At 40.4% G+C, this 22,214-nt stretch overlaps 1 protein-coding gene across 1 annotated transcript in view; it reads left to right on the forward strand.

Annotated features, from left to right (window-relative positions):
- MLLT3 (MLLT3 super elongation complex subunit) overlaps positions 1 to 22,214 on the forward strand; it is a 288,667-nt gene that overhangs the window by 254,269 nt on the left and 12,184 nt on the right. Inside the window, exons 6-10 of the mRNA XM_032392353.1 lie at positions 6,559 to 6,634; positions 8,537 to 8,666; positions 11,195 to 11,294; positions 16,844 to 16,915; positions 18,030 to 18,101. Coding sequence (XP_032248244.1) covers positions 6,559 to 6,634; positions 8,537 to 8,666; positions 11,195 to 11,294; positions 16,844 to 16,915; positions 18,030 to 18,101 — 450 coding nt within the window. The remainder of the gene's footprint in view (positions 1 to 6,558; positions 6,635 to 8,536; positions 8,667 to 11,194; positions 11,295 to 16,843; positions 16,916 to 18,029; positions 18,102 to 22,214) is intronic.

Genomic DNA, 22,214 nt, shown 5'->3' on the forward strand with positions numbered 1-22,214 from the left:
TACCCAGGATCTCTTGTAGTATCGATTGGACAAATGTTAGAAGCAATCGACACAGACGCACCCATTCAGACCCAGGGATGAAGTATTTTGTTTTATCACTGGTTTGCCTTGGGTGCCAATCGCAAGATATCCCTTAGGAACAGAGGGATATTCAGGGCAGCTTTCACAGTGACATAGAAGACTCTGTTCCCTGACTGGTGTTATAAAAGGGTGTTAGTGTGTTCAGAATACTGCTTTAAATTAATTCCACCTTTTCAAGGTTAATAGGTGTAGTAGAAAGAGAACTGGATGAGAAGTCAGAAAACTTGGTGCTAATCCACCTAAATATTACCTACTGGCCACTTAATCTTATTGTGCTTTAGTTCCATCAGCAATAAAATGGGGATAAAAAATATGTCCTTTTGTCTTAATCAGCTTGGGCTGCCATAACAAAATACCGTAGAGTTAGGTGGCTTAAACAACAGGGATTTATTTCCTACTGTACTGGAGGCTGGGAAAGCCAAGATCAAGGTGCTGTCTGATTTGGTTCCTCTCTGAGGGTTATTTTCTTGACTTGGATCTGGTTACCTTCTCACTGTGTCTTCACATGCTGGGCGGTGAGTGAGACAGGGAGCAAGCTCTCTGGTGTCTCTTCTAAATAAGGGCACTAATCACATCATGAAAGCCCCACCCTCATGACCACATCTAAACTTAATCACTTCCCAAAGGCCCCATCTCCAAATACCATCACATGGGGGTTTAGGACTTTAACATAGGGATTTTGGTGGGACATATTCAGTATGTAGCACTTGCCCTTCTCATGGTAGAGCGAATGAAATAATATGATAAGGCTACACAAAGATATATTAAGAGGTTAGAGTTATTGACTGATGTTTGTCCAATTGGATTTTCATATACCTTTCTATATAATAAAGTTTTGTTCTTGGGGTGCCTGGGTGGCTCAATTGGTTAAGTGTCTGCCTTCGACTCAGGTCATGATCTCAGGGTTCCTGGATCCAGCCCCCTGCCGGCTCCCTGCTCAGTAGGGTGTCTGCTTCTCCCTCTGCCTCTCCCCCTGCTTGTGTTCCCTCCCTCTTTCTCTCTGTCAAATAAATCTTTAAAAAAATAAAATTTTGTTCTTTTAGCATGCTTATTTTGAAGCAGGTATTAATGTAAAACTGAAATAAAAGTTCTCATTTCTAGCTTTTTGACGAGTCACTCTTGCATCATTCTTGTTAGATTAACTTAATGTAAGTGTTATTTCACAACTTTTAAATCCTTAGTTCTTTGCTTAACTGTGAGCTTACCTTTTATTGAAACAGCTATCACAATATGTTAGCTATCGATGGGAATTGGTAAGAGAATGCATTTGTGTGATGAACATTTTCCACAGTTGTTTAAAATGGATGTCATTTTTCTTTAAAAATGTATTAAATGTATACTTGAAAGTTGAGTTGGATTATCCTCAGTTTCTTACAGAAGGTTTCTTACTACTAAATAAGGTTTCTTACAGTAAGTTTCTTATTACTAAATAAGGTAGTTCTTTTTTTTCAGTTTTATCAAGCTATAATTGATGTATCAAATCATGTTACACACCTTAAGCTAATACAGTGTTATAAATGTGTATATTGTGAAATGACTGCCACCGTAAATTCAGTCCACATCCGTTATAAATGAGACAGTCTTTTAAATGATACTATATGCTAAGAAAAAAAAAGTGTCAGATGATTATTAATTTGTAGTGAAGGAAGCACTAAACTGACAAGAACCTAGTAGCTCAGTCATGGAAATTGAATAGAGACGTAAATAAAAGTATATTTACATTTGTGTTTTCTTTGATTAGTACTCACCCTTGACATAGTCTTTCTGGATATTTGTGCAAAAAAAGAGAGAATTTTTATTGCAGGCTATGTGTTTTCTTTTTCTAAACAACGTAGAAATTTTGTGAAAAAATGTAGCAATGTGTCTAAAATAATTTCTGTTTAACTGCTTAGACTGTATTCTCTCCCTTTCCCCTGAAGAAAAAAAAAGGTGTACGTTATTCTTCCCCTTTTTCTTTATTTTGATTGTTTTAAAGATCCAGTTGAAATTCTGGTCATAAATATATGTTGCCTGTGAGAAAAGATGGAACTTTTATCTTCTGATTACCTAAGGAGGAAGCCTGCTGCCAGTGTTAAGAAACAATGCCAGATTTTACCAGCCCTCTCGCCTGACCTGCCTTGATAGGTGTTCTCTTTTGAAGCACTTAACTTGTAGGAGTTGTAAACATGTGGTTTTTCTTACTTGTCTTGGACAAAAATAATCCTCCATTGAAAATCCATTACAAAATGATTTTGCATAGCCATTTAATGTTGAAGATTCCATTGCAAATCTTGGTAGGCCATTGTTTTGGTAGTAAAGATATATCTTGTTTTAGGCAAAAGAGGAGTATGTGGTCTATTGTAAATAAGAGGAGCAACCAAATGTTGATTAGCTACCACTGGAAGAGTAGAGGGCTAGGAGTTTTTACTTTACTTCTACATGAGGCTCAGTGCCCTCACTATATGAGGACATTAATGCCTAAGCAGTCTTCCCAAAAACCTACACAGTAAGCAATAGAACTTAAGATTTTTTTTTTTTAATCTGAATAAAGTCAGGTTTTTATTAGATATTGGGAAAAGGCTTGAGCAGGCAAGGTGAGAGATTTCTAAATTTTAACACTCAATGAATGTTTGATATGATAGTGATTGTCATAGAATTTGAGTTTTTTTTAAATTTAAATTCACTTAATTAACATGTAGTGTATTATTAGTTTCAGACGTAGAGTTTAGTGATTCATCATCAGTTGCATGTAACACCCAGTGCTCATTACATCATGTGCCCTCCTTAATGCCCATCACCCAGTTACCCCAGCCCTTCACCACCTCCCCTCCTGCAACCCTCAGTTTGTTTCCTGTAGTTAAGAGTCTCTTAAGGTTTGTCTCCCGAATTTGAGGTTCTTAAGACTAGACTTTGTCACTGTGGAGCATGCCATTTAAAGACACTTCATGTCTAGTGTTTGATTACTCAGGAGGTAAGCTAAACATGTGACTTTGGGTATCAACAGGAAGAAGTCAAAAGTTTTTTTTTAGTGGGGAGAATTTTGATATTTCAAAAACAAGTATCAAATTAGTAATGGGAAAAATCAGAACCTCGTTGAAGTTCCCTGTATTTAGGTTTTGGCACATATACACGTAAGGAGGGGAAAAGAGGATGCAGTAATCTTTTCAGTCCTTGGGTACTTTAAAGACCTTACTCTAGCTCTGTTTATGGTGAATATTTTAAAAAATAAACCAAACAACATTTTCTAGGTTATAAAATCATCCTTGATTTGCATTTTTGGAGAATAAATATGATTTTATTTTCAAATAAAATACAGACTGAAAGTGAACAACAGCTCCGTTCGGTTGGATTTGATAAAATAGAAGACTGTGTCACCCTCATCTAGTAGCAGAATGGCTTTTTGAACAGTTACCATTTAGTTGAATTCTGTCCTGGTCTGGCTAGGTAAGTTTAAGGTCCATCCACTATGACATGATTTTGTACATGCTTCTTAGATGTTTTTATTGAGAGGTAATTGCATTCTTTCCGGGTGTTTTCTTGCAAAATACTTTGATGAGTATGCAGGGATGCTACTTCTGGATACATCAGTAAGTTTCTAATTTTTCTCACGATGCTTTTTTTTTTTTTCTCTTATGCTTTCTTAGATTTGTGATTCTTTCCAAAACATGCTTTTGCATTTAGAGGAAAAGAAATGACTAACATAGTATCAGTGGTGTTTTACTTGGAATTGTCATTAATATCATTTGTTTGAACAAAATATGCCTGGACCCCCCACACCAAACCCACTTAATCAGAATTTCCTTATGTATAGAATGCCCCCGACTGATTCTGATGAATATCCATGGCTGCAAATCTCTGGAGCCTTGATCATTGGTTCTTAAAAGTCTGGTTGGTCCCCAGAACCGTGGCAGCAGCATCACTTGGAAACTTTTTATGGAATCTAGGTTCTCATCCCTATCCCAGAATTATTGACTCAGAAACTCTGGAGTGGGACCCAGCTGTCTGTGTCTTAACAAGTCCTCCAGGTAATTCTAATGCCCATGAAATTGTGAGACTCCCTGTCTTTGATCATCCCAAGGGGTCTCCTTGGCTCCAAAACCACAAATCCTTGTCCTGGTTACAAAAAGCTTCCAGGACATTGGATTTGCTGCCCATCATTCAACAGTTTATCCTTCTCCAATCACCTCTGTTGCTTTAAAGTTTCTCTTTTAATATTGTCGGTGAATTAATGTGTCTTATACCATAAACCTTAAATGCTTTGTGGATCAGGCATGGTGGTAATGATAAACATTGAATGAAAGCCTTTTTCTCCTGTTGTATTATGTTCTTTACTCTTCGTCAATTTTCTGAGGGTTGGTAACTGGATTTACTAACCTTGTTTGTGGTTAAGAAGCTAAAAGAAGGCTGCCTGCAGGTTTGGTTCTGGCATTGGCATGAGGCTTGAGACAGATGGATCAAGTTTAGCATGGGGTGGTCGGGGAGATGGCCACCATCCCCTCTTGCTTTCCTGATTAGTGTCACTCTCAGCAAATAGCTCTGGCAGAATGGCTCCTTTAAGTCCAGTGCAACATGACTGGTCCAGCAGGAGGGGGAATTAGAGCTCTCTCCACTCACTGTAAGGAAACCTCTTTTTTGGCTCCCAAATGGTTTCCAGAGCTATCAAAATAATACCATTTGCAGACACTTTTCATGGCTGAAAAGAGCAACTTGGAGAGGAGAAATGTTTTGCAGCTGGGCATTGCACATAACTGCTAACTGAATGCCCTTGCAGTGTGTAGCTCACTTTTGTGGCTCAACAGTGGAAGAGCCACTCAACAGAAATGAAGAGTCCCTCACACAGGCGTTTGTGCTTGTAAACCAGCTTTTCTTTGTGGGCCACAGACAGCAATGTGTTGGACGTTATACTGCAAAGCTCAAGTAAATCTTACAGTGGTAAAGGGTTGGTGGCCGCCTGCCGCTCATTAGAGATCCTGTCTGGCTCTTTTCCTGCGGAATGAGTGGTAGATTGCTGACACCTGTTTTCCCATCCAGCCTGAGGATGTGAAGTGTGCATTAGGAATGCTTGAAAGTGCTTCCTTGTGTCCGAGTCTGGATCTTGGTGTTGCTTGCAGAGAAGGGGGTTGGGATTCAGTGCTGAGAAGGGAGATGGAAAAAAAAAAAAAAATCTGTGGTGAGAAAACTGCATTATCAACTGAACTGAGATTCTCCTCCTCATTTAGTGGCTTCTGATGGTGCTCTTAGTTTGTCTTCCACGTGGCCCCGATAACTTGGGTCATCCAATGAGCGAAGTCAAAAGAAGAAAGATAATGTCCTGTACGTGAAAAGGCCTCATCTATGTCTCAAATAACAAGTGTATAGTTGAGACTGTGAGCACATTAGAAATGGGATAGAAATAGTCCAACATTAAGTTATTTTCAATTTGGCCTAAATACGTAAAATTCAAGTGTGTTGATGGTATGATCAATTTCTTTGCACACTTCTGTCCATGTATTTGTTCTTCCCACCTTTACCTACTGTAAAGCCTCATAAAAACTGGCAGGTAGAGCAGAGGACCTAATGCTCTGCCTTCAGTCCCAGATGCAGAGTGCCTGCTGTATGCAGTGCATTATGCTAAGTATGAGTGGATAACAAGCACAAGACAGACCCCCGCACCCCTGCCTTTTCAAGTCCCTGCAGTCTACTGGAGAGGAAACACACACATCAGAGGCAGCATAACAGTGCAGCACATCAGATAAGCAAACAGATGAGATCCACATTTTCAGTGGGTTTGGAGAAGGAAGACAACTGTGAGTTGGACAGGTAAAGGAGGATGTGGACCTTGTTCCGGGTATTAGGGGATGAGGAGAATTTATGGTGAGAGAGTGGGGCATGTGTGTGATGCTCTTTCCCTGCATACATAGGCTGTGGATTTAGAGGGTGGTGTGTGTGTGTGTGTTTAAAGTAGTGGCAATATTTCCCATTGACTCATTTGTGGGACTTGGCCAGATCTCCTTGTGAACATTACCTCCATTTGTGAACTGTGGATGAATGGGGTTAGAGTTGGGTCATGGCCTTGGACCAGAGTGAAATTAACTGGCTCGTAATGTGATTGAACTAATGACCTTGGCCTCATTACCACTATGTTTTAACCAGTTGAGTCAATCAAAGATTGCAGAAAGGGTAATCAAGGTAATCTTTTTAGAAAGAGATTTGGATAGCAGCAAACACAGGAGTGAAATCAAAGCTGTCATGTCAACACCCAGGTGTTTGTCTCATCATCCTTGAGTTTATATACTTGTTTCTGCATCTAGTAAAAACATGGTGGACAAAACAAAAAGGATACCGTGATTCTCCTGTGTCACTGTTTTTGGCATAATGCAATGTGTATTCATTTTTCTTGCACAGCATCGGACGGTTTTTGCAGAGCAAAGTATTTTTGAGCAGTGATGTTGTTCTTTAATTTTAGATGTGTAGTGTCCCATAAATTTATTGATGATGGCTTTCTCTTCTTCTTTAAAGTCTGAACAACCCAGCCCTGCCAGCTCCAGCTCCAGCTCCAGCTCCAGCTTCACACCGTCCCAGCCCCGGCAACAAGGTATCAGTATCTCCCAGGCAAACAATGGGACATTTTCCTCGTAAAACATCTTAATGAGTTGATTTATGGCCTGTTTTCTACTGTTTTATTATTGGAATGATAACTTGGCTTTTATGCAGTTGTATTTATTTCCCCTAGGCATGCACTTGAGTATTGTTCTGATGTATGAGGCCGGCCTCTAGAAATTCCTCTTTTTCCAGTCCCTGCCATCAGAGTCCCATTTTACAAAAGGATTATAGACGCACACAGCCCATTCCGGGGAGCTCCCAAAGGAAATACAATAGCAAAAGCTGGAGTTGAGAGGCCCTGACACAGAGAAATAGGTTTTTACTCTCCCTCCTGGAAGTCTTTCATTTTATTTATTTATTTTTTTTCTGCAGATTAATAGACCTGTTTTCTTTGGCAAGTGTTAGTTTGCTGTCTTTAAAATTTATTTTCCCTCTGCTTGAGCTTAAAGAAATTTAAATTGAAAGAAATCTAATAAAGAAATTTAAGCCAGAACATTAAATATATATTTTATACTTTTTGGTGTGTGCAAATCTTCAAGTAAGGTCTCCTTTTTTTTTTTTTTTTTAACATGAAAAGTGAGATCATATGAAGGAATAATTTGTTCTTGAGCATCATGTTGCACATGACCTCTTTCATGGACCATACTCAATTCCTGATGGCCTTGTATGTTTTGAAAAGGATTAAATTGTTGTATGTATTTGGGCTAAGGCTAAGCTTCCAGGAAAATATATTTTTTATATTTTTATATTATATATATTTATATATATTATATATATTTTGTATATATTATATATATAAAACTGACCATTTTGGCTAATCAGATTTCTTGTTACACTGACTTCCAAAGGTAGAGAAATTTCGGTTTTGCAAAGTCTGAGATTGCAGAGAATCAATACTTATTTTAGAGCCGATTTAGTGAGAACTCAGATATTCATGTCCTAGATTAGGCTTTAGGAATTGCCTAATCCAGAATAAAAGTGCCTCTCTCACTTTCTTGATTGCCTCCACAATCTCTTTAACATAAAAAAGAGTGATCTTGTTTTCATCACATTTAGAGCAGTCAAGTGAAAATAAGCCACGCTGAATTTTGTTTTTGTTTTTTCCCCAGTTATGTCCAAACTAGTTATGACTTAATTTTTTTCTCTCCCGTCTAATACTGGATACTCTCTTGAATTTTCTGGGCACCTGACTTATTATATGGTTTTATTTATGCAAATATATGCTGGTGTTTTGCCAGGAATTTCTTAAAAGATAAAATAAAAATCGGCTGCATAAAATTGTTGCTTGAACAAGACCTTGTGTCCAAGATCAATATGAAGATCAGAGATAGGACATTACACCATGGAATTGAAATACTTCATAATCTGAACTTGACTGAAATGCTTGCTTGACCTGAAATTGACCTTGAAATAAAAGGAACAGCTAAACCTTAATAGATCAAAAACTACCACACAAAGGCTGCATTGCCAAGAACAAGTTACAACCACGGTGATTTATTAGCCTCAACTTTTCAATACATGGATTAACCTAACAAAACATTCAATTTACTAATAGATCTTTCTGTTCCTTTTTAGGTGTAATTTTTCTTAGGGAAGAAAAAAATACATAGAAAAACATTCCTAGGAAATAGAGATTTTCCAGTGAACATCCTGGGGCATCTGTTGTGATGAAAACAGTAGTGTTTTGTTTAGATGTTACAGTCCAGAAACTACCAAATATGTCTTGTCAATTGTATAAATATATATGATAGTGGGGGTGTTTTTTTTGGTTTTGTTTTGTTTTGTTTTTGATTTTTTGGCCAACATTCTGTGCTGGATAGCAGTCCCCTGTGTCCAATATGACTAAATGTGTATGAAGTCGTGTGTTTGATTGTGGTACACTGTCATTCCTCAGGTCCTTTAAGGTCTATAATGAAAGATCTGCATTCCGATGACAATGAGGAGGAATCAGATGAGGCAGAGGATAATGACAATGACTCCGAAATGGAGAGACCTGTAAATAGAGGAGGCAGCCGAAGCCGCAGGTGAGTGTGTCTTGGCAGGAACGCAGCTCCCTGTTATGGAATCATGCCTTTTCCCCAGACTTACCAGTATATAACCACGGCAAAGGTGTGCAACACCAAAAACAGTGGCAGAAAATGGTCACATTCATTTAAGCTGGGTCACCTAGGCATGCTTTTATTCCTCTCTCCAGGGAACTGTGTGTATCCCTTTTCTCAGACAGCGAGGTTTTTTTCCTCTAAAAATTCTATGGGGAAAACATCCTACTAGGAGTTCTTGTTTTTGAAAGTCTATGCCAAGGTAGCAGGACTCACTGCTGAAACCAACTCCGTTTTCATTTGAAGAGTTTGTGTAGATCCATTGCTATAGCTTCAGAATTTGAGGAAGCATGTTTGCTGTTTGTAGTTAGAAATACGTAATTGGCTTCAGTGAATTATGTGTGTGACCTAATTAAAACTAGGATCACCTGTGTGTGTTTTCCAGCAAATAAATTCCTTTTAAGTGTGCTGACAATTAGGTTCCTTAAGTAGCTTTAATGCTGTGAGGCATAATTCCACATTATAAGATGGTAATTCATGTCACTTATAATTAATAGTCAACTTGAAATTGCCTTGAGGGTTTTATTTCTTTATCATGAGGAAAACAAATAGGCATGCTTACTTTAATGTGTTTGAGTAGAAAAAATATGAATCTACTTGAACTTAAAATCCAATTACATTTATAATACATCACATTAAATCTTTTCCCATTATCCATTACTGTGTGGAAGGCCCTAAAATTCCTCAAAAGAATACCATCTTAGTCCCAGCTGGACAGATCGGATGTTTACTAATCGGTAATTCCTTAGTGTTCTTTGAGAAGGGCTTCCCGGAGTATATACGCCTTTTCAGATCTCCCAGTGATGCCTGTGGCCATAATCAATACTTATATCCAATACCTCTTTCTCCACCTTGTCTCCCAAACTCACCCATATATATACATATATATATTTTTTATTTTTTTTGAATAGGAGAAAATAAGGAGCCTTGGTGTTATAACATTTCCCTTTAGAACTCTTGAATCTGACAAGAAGGGAACTAACTGGTAGGACAGAAAGTCTAAAAATGGACTGGAACGTGGCAGTGAGCATATTTATAACCACCAAAATCCTGACTGCTGGCTGCTCTCAAATTTACCTGATGAAAAATGCATGACCTATTTAGCCAATTTCCAGTTATTGTTATTTAGAAAATCTGGATATTCCGTGATTGGCCGTTGCCCACCCACTTGCTGCCCCCTGCCCTGAGTCGGTGCGGGTCAAATCGCTCAGGCTTGTGCGTTGTCTGATGTGATCCCCGTTGTTGGAGATTCGCTTCTTTCCCCCCACCTGACATGTGCTGTTAGTACAGCAGCGCCAATGTAACATTTGGTCTTCCTTGCACTTGTGAAGTCTCAACTGTTTAATCAGTTTAAATACTCAGCCTTCCACTTCAGTCAAGAAGCATTTTAAAGCAGCGCTTCAACGGAACACTTCATTAATGTAATTTAGTTAAGAAAAACAAGTTCCATCAGTTTTTGCTAAAAGGATGTCCCAGCGTATCCTTTTCATTTCCTATCTTGTATCTTGTCTATCTGAATATATTATAGAGCTGGAATGTGATTGCCTATTCAGAGCAAAAGAAAAACTATCCTGATTTCTAAAGCATTTTCTGTTTCTGAAAAGAATATTATATTAGGTGACTGTATAGCCAAAGAGAGCAAACACTGAAGGACACTTCAGAAGGAGGGTATACATTCAGTAGAGTAGAATAAAGAAATATCTCCTACCCTGGCTACAAAGAAAATGCTATTTTGTTCTGAAAGGAAAAAAACAGGGGAGGGGTGATGTTTTTATATTGTCTTTGGTTGTTGAAAGATACGCTCTTTCTCGAAAGCAGTTATCCCAAACACACTGTCTCTTCATGTTGCTGAAGTATATTTCCAATGAATTATTGTAGCAGTGGTCAAGACTAGGGACAGCCTTGAATCATTACACGGTAGAAATAGTTGGTGTGGGTCTAGCATCTTGGGCTTCCACTCCCACAGCCTGGGTTCACCCATAGCAAAGAGGCAGGAGGAAAAGGAAACTAAAGGGTAGTAACCTACAAAATATCTGATTTTGCTGACCTGGCAGCTTGGGTAACATGCTTGGTGATAGCAGGCGGGTGGAGTTGGAGCAGGGAGATATAAGAATAAATGGGGCCAGTACAATATAGCCGCTGAGCACCAACGTCGGGTACCATAGCCTGGGTTTGAATCCCAGAATCGCCCCTTTTACCTCTCGACCGTAGGCGAGTGACCTAGTTGAAGTCCGTTTCTCATCTGTTGAAATAAGGGTCATTAAGTGAGAAATAGGCGCTAAAACACTTAACACGGTTCCAACCCAGAGTAAGCACCAGTATGGGTTAGCGGTTGTAGGAGTTGCACCAAGTTTCTGGTGATTAGTGTTTGGATTCCTTGCTCTCTGCGCCTATTTCCACAGATATTTCAAGAACTGTGTAGACTGATGCATCTGACTTCTGTTTCTTTTCAGAGTTAGCTTAAGTGACGGTAGCGACAGTGAAAGCAGCTCAGCTTCTTCACCCCTACATCACGAACCCCCGCCACCTTTATTAAAAACCAACAACAACCAGGTAAATTGCTGGGTTTGCACTCTTCAGGACTCTGCCAAACGAGGTGTGATCATTTTTACAAAGCACACAAAACTTTTTATCCCTTAATTTTAAACAAAATTTCTCTCACTATCAAATAAATGGGAATCTACAACCTTCGGAATAAACACATAGTTGGGGTGAAAGAACTTTTGTTGTCATGGGAAAAGTGTGTTCCATCGGATGGGTTAATTATATCAACGCAGGAAGGGACGGTGACAGAAAGTGTTGCTCATTTTCTCCTGATCCCCGTGGGGTTTTTTTCCCCCCCTTCGGCAGTAAATAGGCTAATTTAATGAATTAGAAAGAATATAACCTTTGGAGCTAGGATAAAGCCTGGTTCTTTGTTTTACTAATTTACAGTAATGTACTGGTGGGAAATTAACTTTGAACTTTTGATTCTCAGTTTCCTCATCCATAAACGGGGATATTAATACCTGCCTTGCTGACTCTTGGAACAATGATGAACACTATATTTGTAAAGAGCAAGAGGCCATGCTCATGCCTACTGGGCACTCAGTTGATGAGAGTAGATGTTTATTATTATTATAGGTGCTCTGCCCCTGTGTGCTCATCCAGGAAAAGAGGGTCATCATTTGAAATTGTAAGGAATAGTTAATAAAATGCAGAATAAATAATGGTCATTATCGTTGTTATGAATCAAGCAAAAAGGAAGCCTTATTAATTTAATAGTCAATTCAGAATAAAGTTATTTGGATAAGGTCTAGGCAAAACTTTGAAAGCTATGATGAAGAGCTTTTGTTAAATGATTAAGAATGGGATATTTTAAATACTAAAATAAACTAATTTCAAATATCATGAATATTGTAAAAGCCTCATAGTGCATTGAGTTGATACACTCATTTATGTAAGCTATTCTTATCTCTTTGTTTAGGCAGATTCCCTGTGACCTCTAAAATAATTGCTTAATCACATTACCCTATGAATATTATGAACTTGAGAATAAAAGAACTGAGCTTCTCTGAAATTATTCTCTTTCACAGATGTCCTACAATTTTAAACAGCCTTGTCCTTGAATTTGTGATCTTTGCTTTACTGGGAAATGTGATTTTTATAGCTGAAGATTTTCTTTTTAAATTTTGCATAAAGCATAAGATCTCTTAAAATTTAAAATACCTCATTTATAAAGTTTATCCACAACTTAAAGCCTTCATTATGGAGTAGGAATAATATCAGTGTTCTCTGCCTCACCGTGTTCATACAGTTTCTTTGTGGACTACATGTAAATGCAAGCCCAGCCTCGTCATCTGTTACAGACTGGCTGGCTGTTCAAGGAGTTAGTACATTCTTACTCCTTACCCTACCTCCCTGCATCCCTGCGTTCCCCAGCTCCAGTGCCAGTCGTACCCTTGGCCCGGCCGGCTCTCCCCTCTCACGTGGCTGCCTACCGCCACATATCAAGCACTTCTGGGGCAGGTGAAGAATAAGGGCATAACCATCACTGCCAATCAGTTGGGAAGAGCCCTGGGCTGGCTAACTAGCTAACTTGAGTTTCTTTTGTAAATCTGTGCTTCCGTATAAGCTGGCAAAGGTTAGAATTTGGACTTTGAATATATTTGCATATTTAATTTAAGCCTCTGGAACCCTGATTTCCGCTTCCGGTGGGGAGTGTGTTAGAACCAGGGTCCCTTACGGGCAGCAGCAGGGCACTGTCAGGAGTTAGGGGTATTAGGTAAGCCCCTCCTTAAGCCCCTTCAGCTTCATTCCCAGTCAGGGTTAAGACTGTGCTTGATAAATAAATGCAGCTCCACAAAGCCCCCATCTTGCCTTTCAAACCACCCTCGACACTTCCTGGATGGGCAGGCTTGAGCTGACTTGGCTCAAGTCTTGGCTTCAGGGAAAGGTTTGGATTCTTTGTTAGTTTTCTTTTTTTTTTAATACCTGTCTAGCAAAACGAGACTAAAAAAAAATGAATGGTATCATCTATCTGGTGAGGGTAAAAATTACTTTATCCAATTAGATAGCATACCACTGGTTTCTTGGCATATGTTTATTCGACAAATGTAGCTTCACACATATGAATCATCAATCTGTCAGGAATACTCAGTTATATGTCACTTCCTCCATGTACCTATAAGCATAATAAGAAAGTCCATATGCTTTCACTTTTAGCTAGTCTAGGGTAGGAAATAGGTGTAGTACCGCAAGAGCACTTACCTCCTTGTTGCTGTCTTGGAACAGAGAGCAAGAGAAGGGTTTTAAAACTTTGTTTAGTATTGATTTCTTAACCCCTCAAATCACCTGCTTCGGGTCAGGTGTGTGTTGCTGTCCCTTTAAGTCCGTGTTTTAGGACTTCTTAAAAATTAGCTAGTCTTTCTTAGTTCTCCCTGCCGGTGAAGAGGAATAGTGAAAATTAATTAAAAATATAAAAGTCCCCTGAATTTCACCCTAGAATGTGTTTTCCATCTTTATTTGAATGTATGTGTGATAATTTGAAATTTCACATCAAATAAAATAGATGAAAACAGACTTCCTGTTTCACAGTTAGGCCTTCAGAGTATGAGTTTCCTGGGTTGCTCTGTCTTCAAGTTGATAATGATCTCTCAAGTTTCTGTAAATTACGAGACAAAGCTGAGTTTTCCTTACCCGTTCTCAAGTCTTCCAGGGACTAGGGAAAAGAGAAAGTGCTAATTGAGTCAAACATTTTCTAACTATTGATAAAAAGTGAACAGAGAGCCACATGTCAACAAAGCAAGTAATTAACCTGAGTATTGTTAGGAGCTACTAGCGATCATTAACATGAAAGACCTATCAGTAGAGAATCCATCTCCTGAATAATTGAGTTGTCAGTCCTCTCAAAGGGATACAGAAATATAATAATCTTTAAAGTTTGATTCTCAAGCCATAGCCTCAGATTAAGGATCGAAGTGCAACTTAGTTCTGTTTTAGGGGACTACCATGTGTATAAATGGTGCATCTTGGCAGTCTGGGTCGCTGTCTCCAGTAAAGCTTAATAGGGAATAATAGTGAGTGCTGTGCCATTTTAATCAGAGGGCTGTGTGTTTATGTGTATTACTATTATTACTAAACTTCAAACCTCCCTTACATGAGTTTCAAATGAAATCAAAATTCCAGATCCTTTTTGGCTGAAAGTATGTATGAGAAGGGCGGGGGTGGGGGCCTTGAGGGAAGGAAGTGATCCACTGGACCCAAGTTAATATTCAGAATATCATAAATTACCTCTCAGCCTGCAAAGCATGTTGAATGAAATTAAAGAGTCCATCCAGTTAAACTGGTTTGAAATAAGCCCATGGAAGACAAGGTGCTGTACTTTTATATTCTGGAGTCGTTTCCTTAAAGATAAGAAATGATCATAAATAAAACAATTGTCTTCAGCATGGCTCAAGCTCTCTCAGAATGAGGTTTTGACAAAGCTGTTTATTTTGGAGCAGGGAGAGATCAAAGAAGGAAGATTAACTGAGCCCTCTCTGGGCAGCCACTCAGTAACTTGAGGCGGATCACTGACACCCGGAGCTTTTGTTCCTGCCACTGCAGCTTCAGAAGAAAGAAACTAGGATTTCAATGTAGTTTGGCCTTCTGTGCTGGAGCACTTACGGAATGTGTAGGGTGGGACTTAAGTGCCCCGAATGTTCTATTTTCTGCTCTGAGGAGAAGGTGGTAGAACTCTCTAAACCTAGTTAGCAGAGTTGCCTTACAAATGTAGAGCCCTTAGTCACTTTGACCCCCAGAGTGCAGTGAAGGGGGGTTGCAGAGAGGGATATGATGGCATACAATTCAGTTTTCTAATGCACAAGGCAAGCACGCAGGCGCTGTTTTTCTCTCTGGCCTGGAATCTCGGCCGACGGTCTCTGCTTTGCCCAACCGCGTGTCTGAGTTGGCGAGGAGTGCCATCTACTGACCTACTTACTCCTAGGTCTCCGAGCTCCGAGTTTCCCCTTGAGGTCTCATTTCCAACAACAATAGAGAAGGAAATTCTGAATATAGTGGAGTGTTGGGTTTCCTTTACAGTGCAGCACGTTAAAAATGATTGCCTTGCCCCAGCGATTAAGTAATTTCCTTGTGTTGCCCAGAGCATTGTATTTTAAGTGACTGAGCCTGGTCAGGTTGGTCATCTGGTTATCTTAATGTTAAAAATGAAGAAATAGAGGCAATTCTCGGGAAAGATCTGTTGAAGCTCACTTCTTACCCATGCATTATTCTAAATTCAAAGGAAAATACACCCTTTTAAAGTATTTGGTCTTTTCCAGAATGTCATGGTCCTATATCTCCAACAGGTGAACTGTTGGTAGTATAACATTTTACAGCTGAATCTTGTTCATCATGTTCATCTTGTTTATTTCATCTCATCTTTTTTGAGGTCCAAAAATTTTAAATAATAGGGCCAGGACCTGAACTTAAGTTTCCGAGCCCAATCAGAAACTTACTAAAAGTGGGCTCATTTTAAGGTCATTTTGTGTTATGGAATATGGTAGACTTTTGAACAGAACTGTGTGTGTGTGTGTGTGTGTGTGTGTGTGTGTGTCAGAGCAGAGAATGGATAAAGAGCAGTAGGAATGAACGTGAGACTTCGTAAATATATCCTTTATTTGGTATTTTCCTCATTATTATTAGCTTCTGATTATAACTCACTTGGTAATGAGGTTATCATGAAAAAGACAAATTACTTTGCTTTTTATGTTTATATACATTTGTAAACACTCATCAATAAATTCAGTGGATCTCAGCGATTTTAAACAAGGCCCGTTTAAAAATATTTCCCTTATAATCCTCAATTTTGAGGACTCAATAAACCAACTGCATTTATTAAATAATAATTTGTGTCTCCTTCTAGTTCATTAAAAACCTAGCTCCCCACGGAAGCTTATAAACAGCACGCAAAACTTCCGTTCGTACCCTAAGCTGTAATCGGTTCAGATGGAAGGGCAGGCACTTGGTACTTTATCATGGGTAAACACATCATTTCTTGAGACACAGAAGATAGTCCTGCCCCTTTATTTCTTGAGTCGGAGGATCCCAAGGTGGGAGCAACCAGTGTAACTGATGGCCATCTTCATTTCCAAAGCTGCATCCAGTTAGTGGATCTGAGTAATTTTTAACTCTGAAAGTCAGGTACTAAAAAGGGCATTTGAGTGTTTGTTTTATCATCCCTAGCATGCTGAGCACTGGTAGTCATGCTGAAACAGCAGAATGAGTAAGAAAAAATTCTTGCCAGAGGGGACTATAATCCAGTATAACTCAGCTGCTGTGCATATGTGTGAGAGTGTTGTCACAAAAAAGCAGCAGCCTTGGAAGCTTCGATCAATTTCCTTATCGTCAACTTCTTTTTTTTTTTTTTTAAGTCTATTGCCCTGACTCAGCATTTCAGATAGAAGTCCTTTATTTTCCAAGAAAGAGTGAGATTAGAAGAGAAGAAAGAAAACATAGGAGAAATGCTATTTGGAAAGTGATATTATTGTATGACATTTCATGCCTAAGTGCCTTTGTTTAGGGGGCCGGTTCGCTACGAAGTGCCTGAAATCAAATTTACCAGTGTTCTCTTTGATCCCTAGATTCTTGAAGTGAAAAGTCCAATAAAGCAAAGCAAATCAGATAAGCAAATAAAGAATGGTGAATGTGACAAGGTAGGTTTCCAGGGCGTTCCTGGGAGTGCTGTAGCACCGACTAGCTTCCCTTTCCTGCTGTCTCCCTTGACCACCCGTGCTGGCTCTCCTTCCATGTCTTCATCGGAAGTGCCCCACACCCCCAAATGATGAGCACTTCTCGGGTTCTCCAAGTCTCGCCTATATCTTCAGTGGGATGCGGGGCCCTTATGCTCCCATTTGCCATGATGCCTGCATTGCCAAGGGGTTTTGGGGACATTGAATTGGGAGGTAAGAAAACCATGGTGGAGGATTGGGGAATCACAGCCGTAAGTGAGCGGGACACCTGATCCCAGTGTAGTGTGCTTTCCAGGTGTACTTCATGCAATCGAAATCTGACTTCAAGACTCGTTGGGGGTTAGTCTCCTGTTGTGGGCAGGGTCATAAGGTGCTTTGCGGGATCAAGGCAGGCCTGACTAAAGCTTCACCCGCCTTTCCTTTGCCTTCATGGCAAACGGCACTAGGAAAACCCATGCAGTTATGCAGACAAAGATTCCGGAGTCTGAGCATATGGAAAGAGAGGTGCACTTCTGCCCCTTCAGGGGAGCTTTTGACAAACCAGATGCTAATTTGGATAGCCATTCCTGTCTTTCATAAGATGTTGGTGATGTTGTTAGGTATGACTGGGAAAGCCTTTTTTTTTTTTAAAGAATTTGTCCTGATATAATTGGTTATGTGCATTTATACTTTCCATGTTCAAATTTAGACTTTTATTCTCCTAGTTAATCTGAGATGGAAGAATTAAAAAAAAAAAGCCTGTGCTAATATGTTTCAACTCACAATTTACCATTGAGTACCCTTTCTTCCTATAGAGGGTGTTACTGGGAGAGGGTGGGTCCGCTCCCTTGAATCTTGTTGAGAGTAAATAAGTGCAAGAATTTGCCCTTCGTAAAAAAGCCAGCTTTGTAAGGGTAACAGTTGGCCAGGAGAGACTCAGTCTGCAGGAGCCTTGGGCACCGACTCCACACAGCCTGGGGAAGGGAGCTAGAATGGGGAACCTCCAGCTGCTGCTTGTGTGTTCCTGTTTAGTTGTTGTGTTATTTTTGGATTGCTTCCTAAAGTGCTTGTTCTTTTGGGGGATACTCTTCTCTTTCAGGCCTACCTAGATGAACTGGTAGAACTTCACAGAAGGTTAATGACGCTGAGGGAGAGACACATTCTGCAGCAGGTGAGAGAAATGCATTGTAGCACAACCGTTTCCAGAAGCTGCAAGGCCTACTTCATCCTGGGGTCGTGTCCTCGCCCCTGGAGGTCACGCCAGCCCTGCGCTGTCAGCACGGGTGATGCCACCTGCAGAAGTATTTTGGGGGGTGGGAGGAGTGCTCGTTGCTGAGGCTACCTGGAAGTCTGCTCCGGAGCTCCGCGTGGATGATCTCCCTCGCCTGGTGTTGCAGGTGGGGAAAACCGGGTCACTTGAGGAGGCGATGGTGCTGGAATGCACGGATTCCTCCGAATCCGCTGGCTGACACTGGCCTGTGGGCTGAGGGAGGGGGAGAATGGGAATGCAAAAGCCTTGGGGGCCAGGCTTCTAGTTTCATGAGAAAACAGTGATAAGAATTTCAGTCAAGTGTTATAAACATTTGTGATTCAATGGAGTAACCTTTTGCCAGAGCTCTTCGAAGGGAAAGAAATATTTTCCTCATTTCTCTTATCTTGTACAACACATACATCTATTCTTATGAACTCAACTGTGAAATACTTGCGGAGTGGGGAAACTTCTATTAGTACAATTGGATGTTTTGTGAAGATAAGGGTGCTTTTTAATTTTACTATAGTTACAGTACATGTGTCTGTTGCATTAACAGTGGCTGCTGATAAATAACTTTTCTTTAACACCCAAAGAGAAGGTTGCGTTCTGAATTCCAGGGTGGGTTTGTAGATTAGTTCACTGTTTGAATTTTGTTTTATTACTACTTTCAAATGACTTGAAGTAGTACTTAATCTACCCCAGCTGTGTGTGGGTTATTTTTTTTAATGTTTAATGGCTGATGGTCACTTTTATATTCTGTGTACATTTTTTGCTGAAATCTATAAATATGCACTCTCAAACCTGCCAAGTTGCCTGATTTGTCTGATAAGGTTTTTTTTTTTTTTTTTTAACCCTTCTAGAGTTTCAGATTTAAACGAAACTGTTACAGATCTAGGATTCTTTTTTTTTTTTTTTTTTAAAGATTTTATTTATTCATTTGAGACACAGAGATACAGAGAGAGAGAGCATGAGCAGGGAGAGAGGCAGAGGGAGAAGGAGAAGCAGGTTCCCCGCTGAGCCAGGAGCCCGATGTGGGGCTCGATCCCAGGACCCTGGAATCATGACCCGAGCCGAAGGCAGACGCTTAACCATCTGAGCCACCCAGGCGCCCCCAGATCTAGGATTCTTAATTGGGACGAGTTGCATTTCTTGCATTTCCGTTTAAGCGAGTATGGGTAAGGGAGCTGGATTGGAGTGGTTTACCCTAAGAATTACTCTAGTCCTCTGCTAGTATCTTTCTTCAACGTTCTTCTGTAGAAATGAAAATTGTTCAGCTTGCCATTTACCAATTACGTGGGGTTAATTGACTGAATGGTGATGGTAAATCTATTAGCTGATATTCCCATCCCTTTCTATCCCTTTTTAAACACCAGCTCTGAACCACTGTGGAGCAGTTGTCCAATAAAGCTATTAATGCATAAGCCGGGTCCAAGTAGCGAGTCTTGCAGGAGAGTGAAACAGATGTTTGGGCAGGGTTGGGACACCTTCACAAAGAAAGCTCAGCCAGTGAGTGGAGGAAGGAGGCCTTTGGCAGGGTCTTACCTTGGGGTGTCATTGGCATTCCCGATTTCACATTGTCCTTTAATTTGACCTTTGAAAGAATCGTGAGGGAAGGTGGCTTACTCGAGAATTCTAGCGAAGTGGATTACTTTAGTGTCCTAGAGGGAGAGAGTGATGGCTATGAATTTTTAGCCTGGCATCAAGGCTCTCCAGGACACACAGCGTTTCAGCCTAATTGCATTCCCAGGCCGGTTGAAAGCTCTCAGTCTTTGGCCTTTTGCCTTGTAATGCAGCTGAGGCTTGTGATTATGATACCATGATGCATGTACTGTCACGGTTTACTGCTTAATTAATTCCTATTGTAAAACATAGCACTATTGAGGACTAATGTTATTCTCCACCTCGAGAGCTGCTCATCTCGCGGAATGCATTCCGCAAAGTCGACGTACTCTCCGCCATGCGGACCTGAGCACCTGCGACGATATTTCTGGTGAGGCCAGGATCACATCCGAAGTCTTCTAGTATTAAACACGTCCTATCAAAAACTCTGGTCTGACAGTTTTATTTGGCTCACAAAAAGTGGTTAATGTCTTTGTTTTACTCTGGGGACACCCAGCATCTAGCTTAATGAGCAGAAAGCCCTGGATCAAGAGAGCCTGTGTTCTTACGCCACTTTCCCTTAAGGTAAAAATACAGTACAGGGGATACAGTCAAACCCAGAGATCTGAGTACCGAGGACGGACTAATAATTGGATTTTTCTTCAAACTGCATTCCACCTTTATTTGCAAAGGGAGATTGAGCACTTCTCACCTCCCCCAGCAATTGAGCTCTGAGTCTGGGTTTGGCATTTTAGGATGAAGTAAAAGCTCTAAGAAGAACGAGGGCTTCCTTAGAAGACAGGTTAACAGTTTAGATAACAGCTACTATACTTTTAAAATTGTCTTCAGGAAGATGGGAAATGAGTGGTATGTTAGAGTATTCCTTCTCACATCATGGAGAACCCTCCCTGAGAAGTGTTCTGCTGAAGATTATCTCCATCTTGGGAAATTGCCTTCATGTTACCGACCCCCTTACAGCCAGGATCCTGATGGCCTGCCTCCTCCCCCGGGGGCGGGCCCATGTGGTCCCTCCATAAACAGCACTTCCCTGTCCGTAGCCCAGGCAATTCTACAGGAAGACCTAACATGTCCCAGACCTGAATCCACTGCAGGCAGCAGCGGTTAAAGCAAAGCCTGTTCATTACTTCTCTTCACTGAAAGAGCTGCTTTTGGGCAGAAAGAACTCTGATTTTTAAAGAAATATAATTAGACTAAAAATAATGCATCCACCTTTTTATAATTAAAAACCAGGGTTGGGGAAGGAGCCATAGATTTAACAAGTGGACCTTACTTTGTTTTTAAACAAAAAAAAAAGGCAGCCTGCCGTGGTACCCCCTAAAAGGCTTACGTGACAGGAAATAATCCATCACAAATGTTTTTTCCCCATAACCGTGATGGGAAGAATGAGTTGTGCAGTTGAGATACTCTTCCTTTTCCACTAAGTATCCATACCATGTACCCTTGCCTTCTTTTCTCATCTACAGCACTCTGGCTTTTATTATCATTATTTGGGGGAGGTATTCATTATTGCAGGATGACGGGGGCTGACAACAGCAAGGTAGAGCCCCGCCACCTGGGCAGAGCAGGGCGGTTCCTGTAGCGAGGCAGGGAGGCATCCTTCGGGGACCAGTGGGGTGTTTTTAGGCTTTGGGGCTTGTGTCATTGGAATAAGGCATGTTAATGCTGTGCTTCTGATGTTCTCACTATCAGGATTCCTGGAAAGGAACCCACGTTTATTTTTCTTTATGAAGTCTTTACTTAATTGAGGACGTGGGTACATGCTCTAGTAATTCGAGTCATTAATGCCGTTCCCTTTGGCAAATGGTCCCGAACGCCCCGACTGCTGCCGCTGCCATTAATACTACTTTAAGGCTGTCTCTGCGTCTACCTTGATGTATTCTTACAAGCGCCCATAAAAATATGGGGCTCATTTAGTGAGATTGATCGGATCCCCTTCATTTCTTTGTGTGTTTGCAGGAGTGGGGGGGACGCGGGGCCGCATGTGGAGGAGGGAGGCGGCCTGTCATCCGAGCACTGGAAACCTACCGGACAGTCTGGTGCACCTGAGACACGCCTGTTTCCTAGTGGGCAAGTGGGGTTATTTGCTTTAGAATCAAGTGTCTTTTTCTACAAGGTATTTTTACTGCTCTGGTTTCTACGTATTGTTAAGTAATTAGTCAGCAGCTATATTGAGTCACAGAAAGCTATCTTCTTAAAGGAGTGAGTTACCATTTCAAAGGGAGAATCTAGGACTATCCTTTATCCCCACATTGTGATGTAACTACTCTCCTTCCTCTCCTGTCCTCCCTGCTCTCTTCCCTTACCCCTGCAACTTTCATTATAATTGGTTTTTTTTTTTTTTTTTTTTTTTTTTTTTTTTTTTTTTTTTTTTTTTAATTCAAGTAGGCCTTTTCTGAGTTTTAGCTTCTGAGA

The sequence above is a fragment of the Phoca vitulina genome, unplaced genomic scaffold, assembly GCF_004348235.1.
Source record: "Phoca vitulina isolate PV1807 unplaced genomic scaffold, GSC_HSeal_1.0 scaffold67, whole genome shotgun sequence".
Taxonomy (NCBI): Eukaryota; Metazoa; Chordata; class Mammalia; order Carnivora; family Phocidae; genus Phoca; species Phoca vitulina.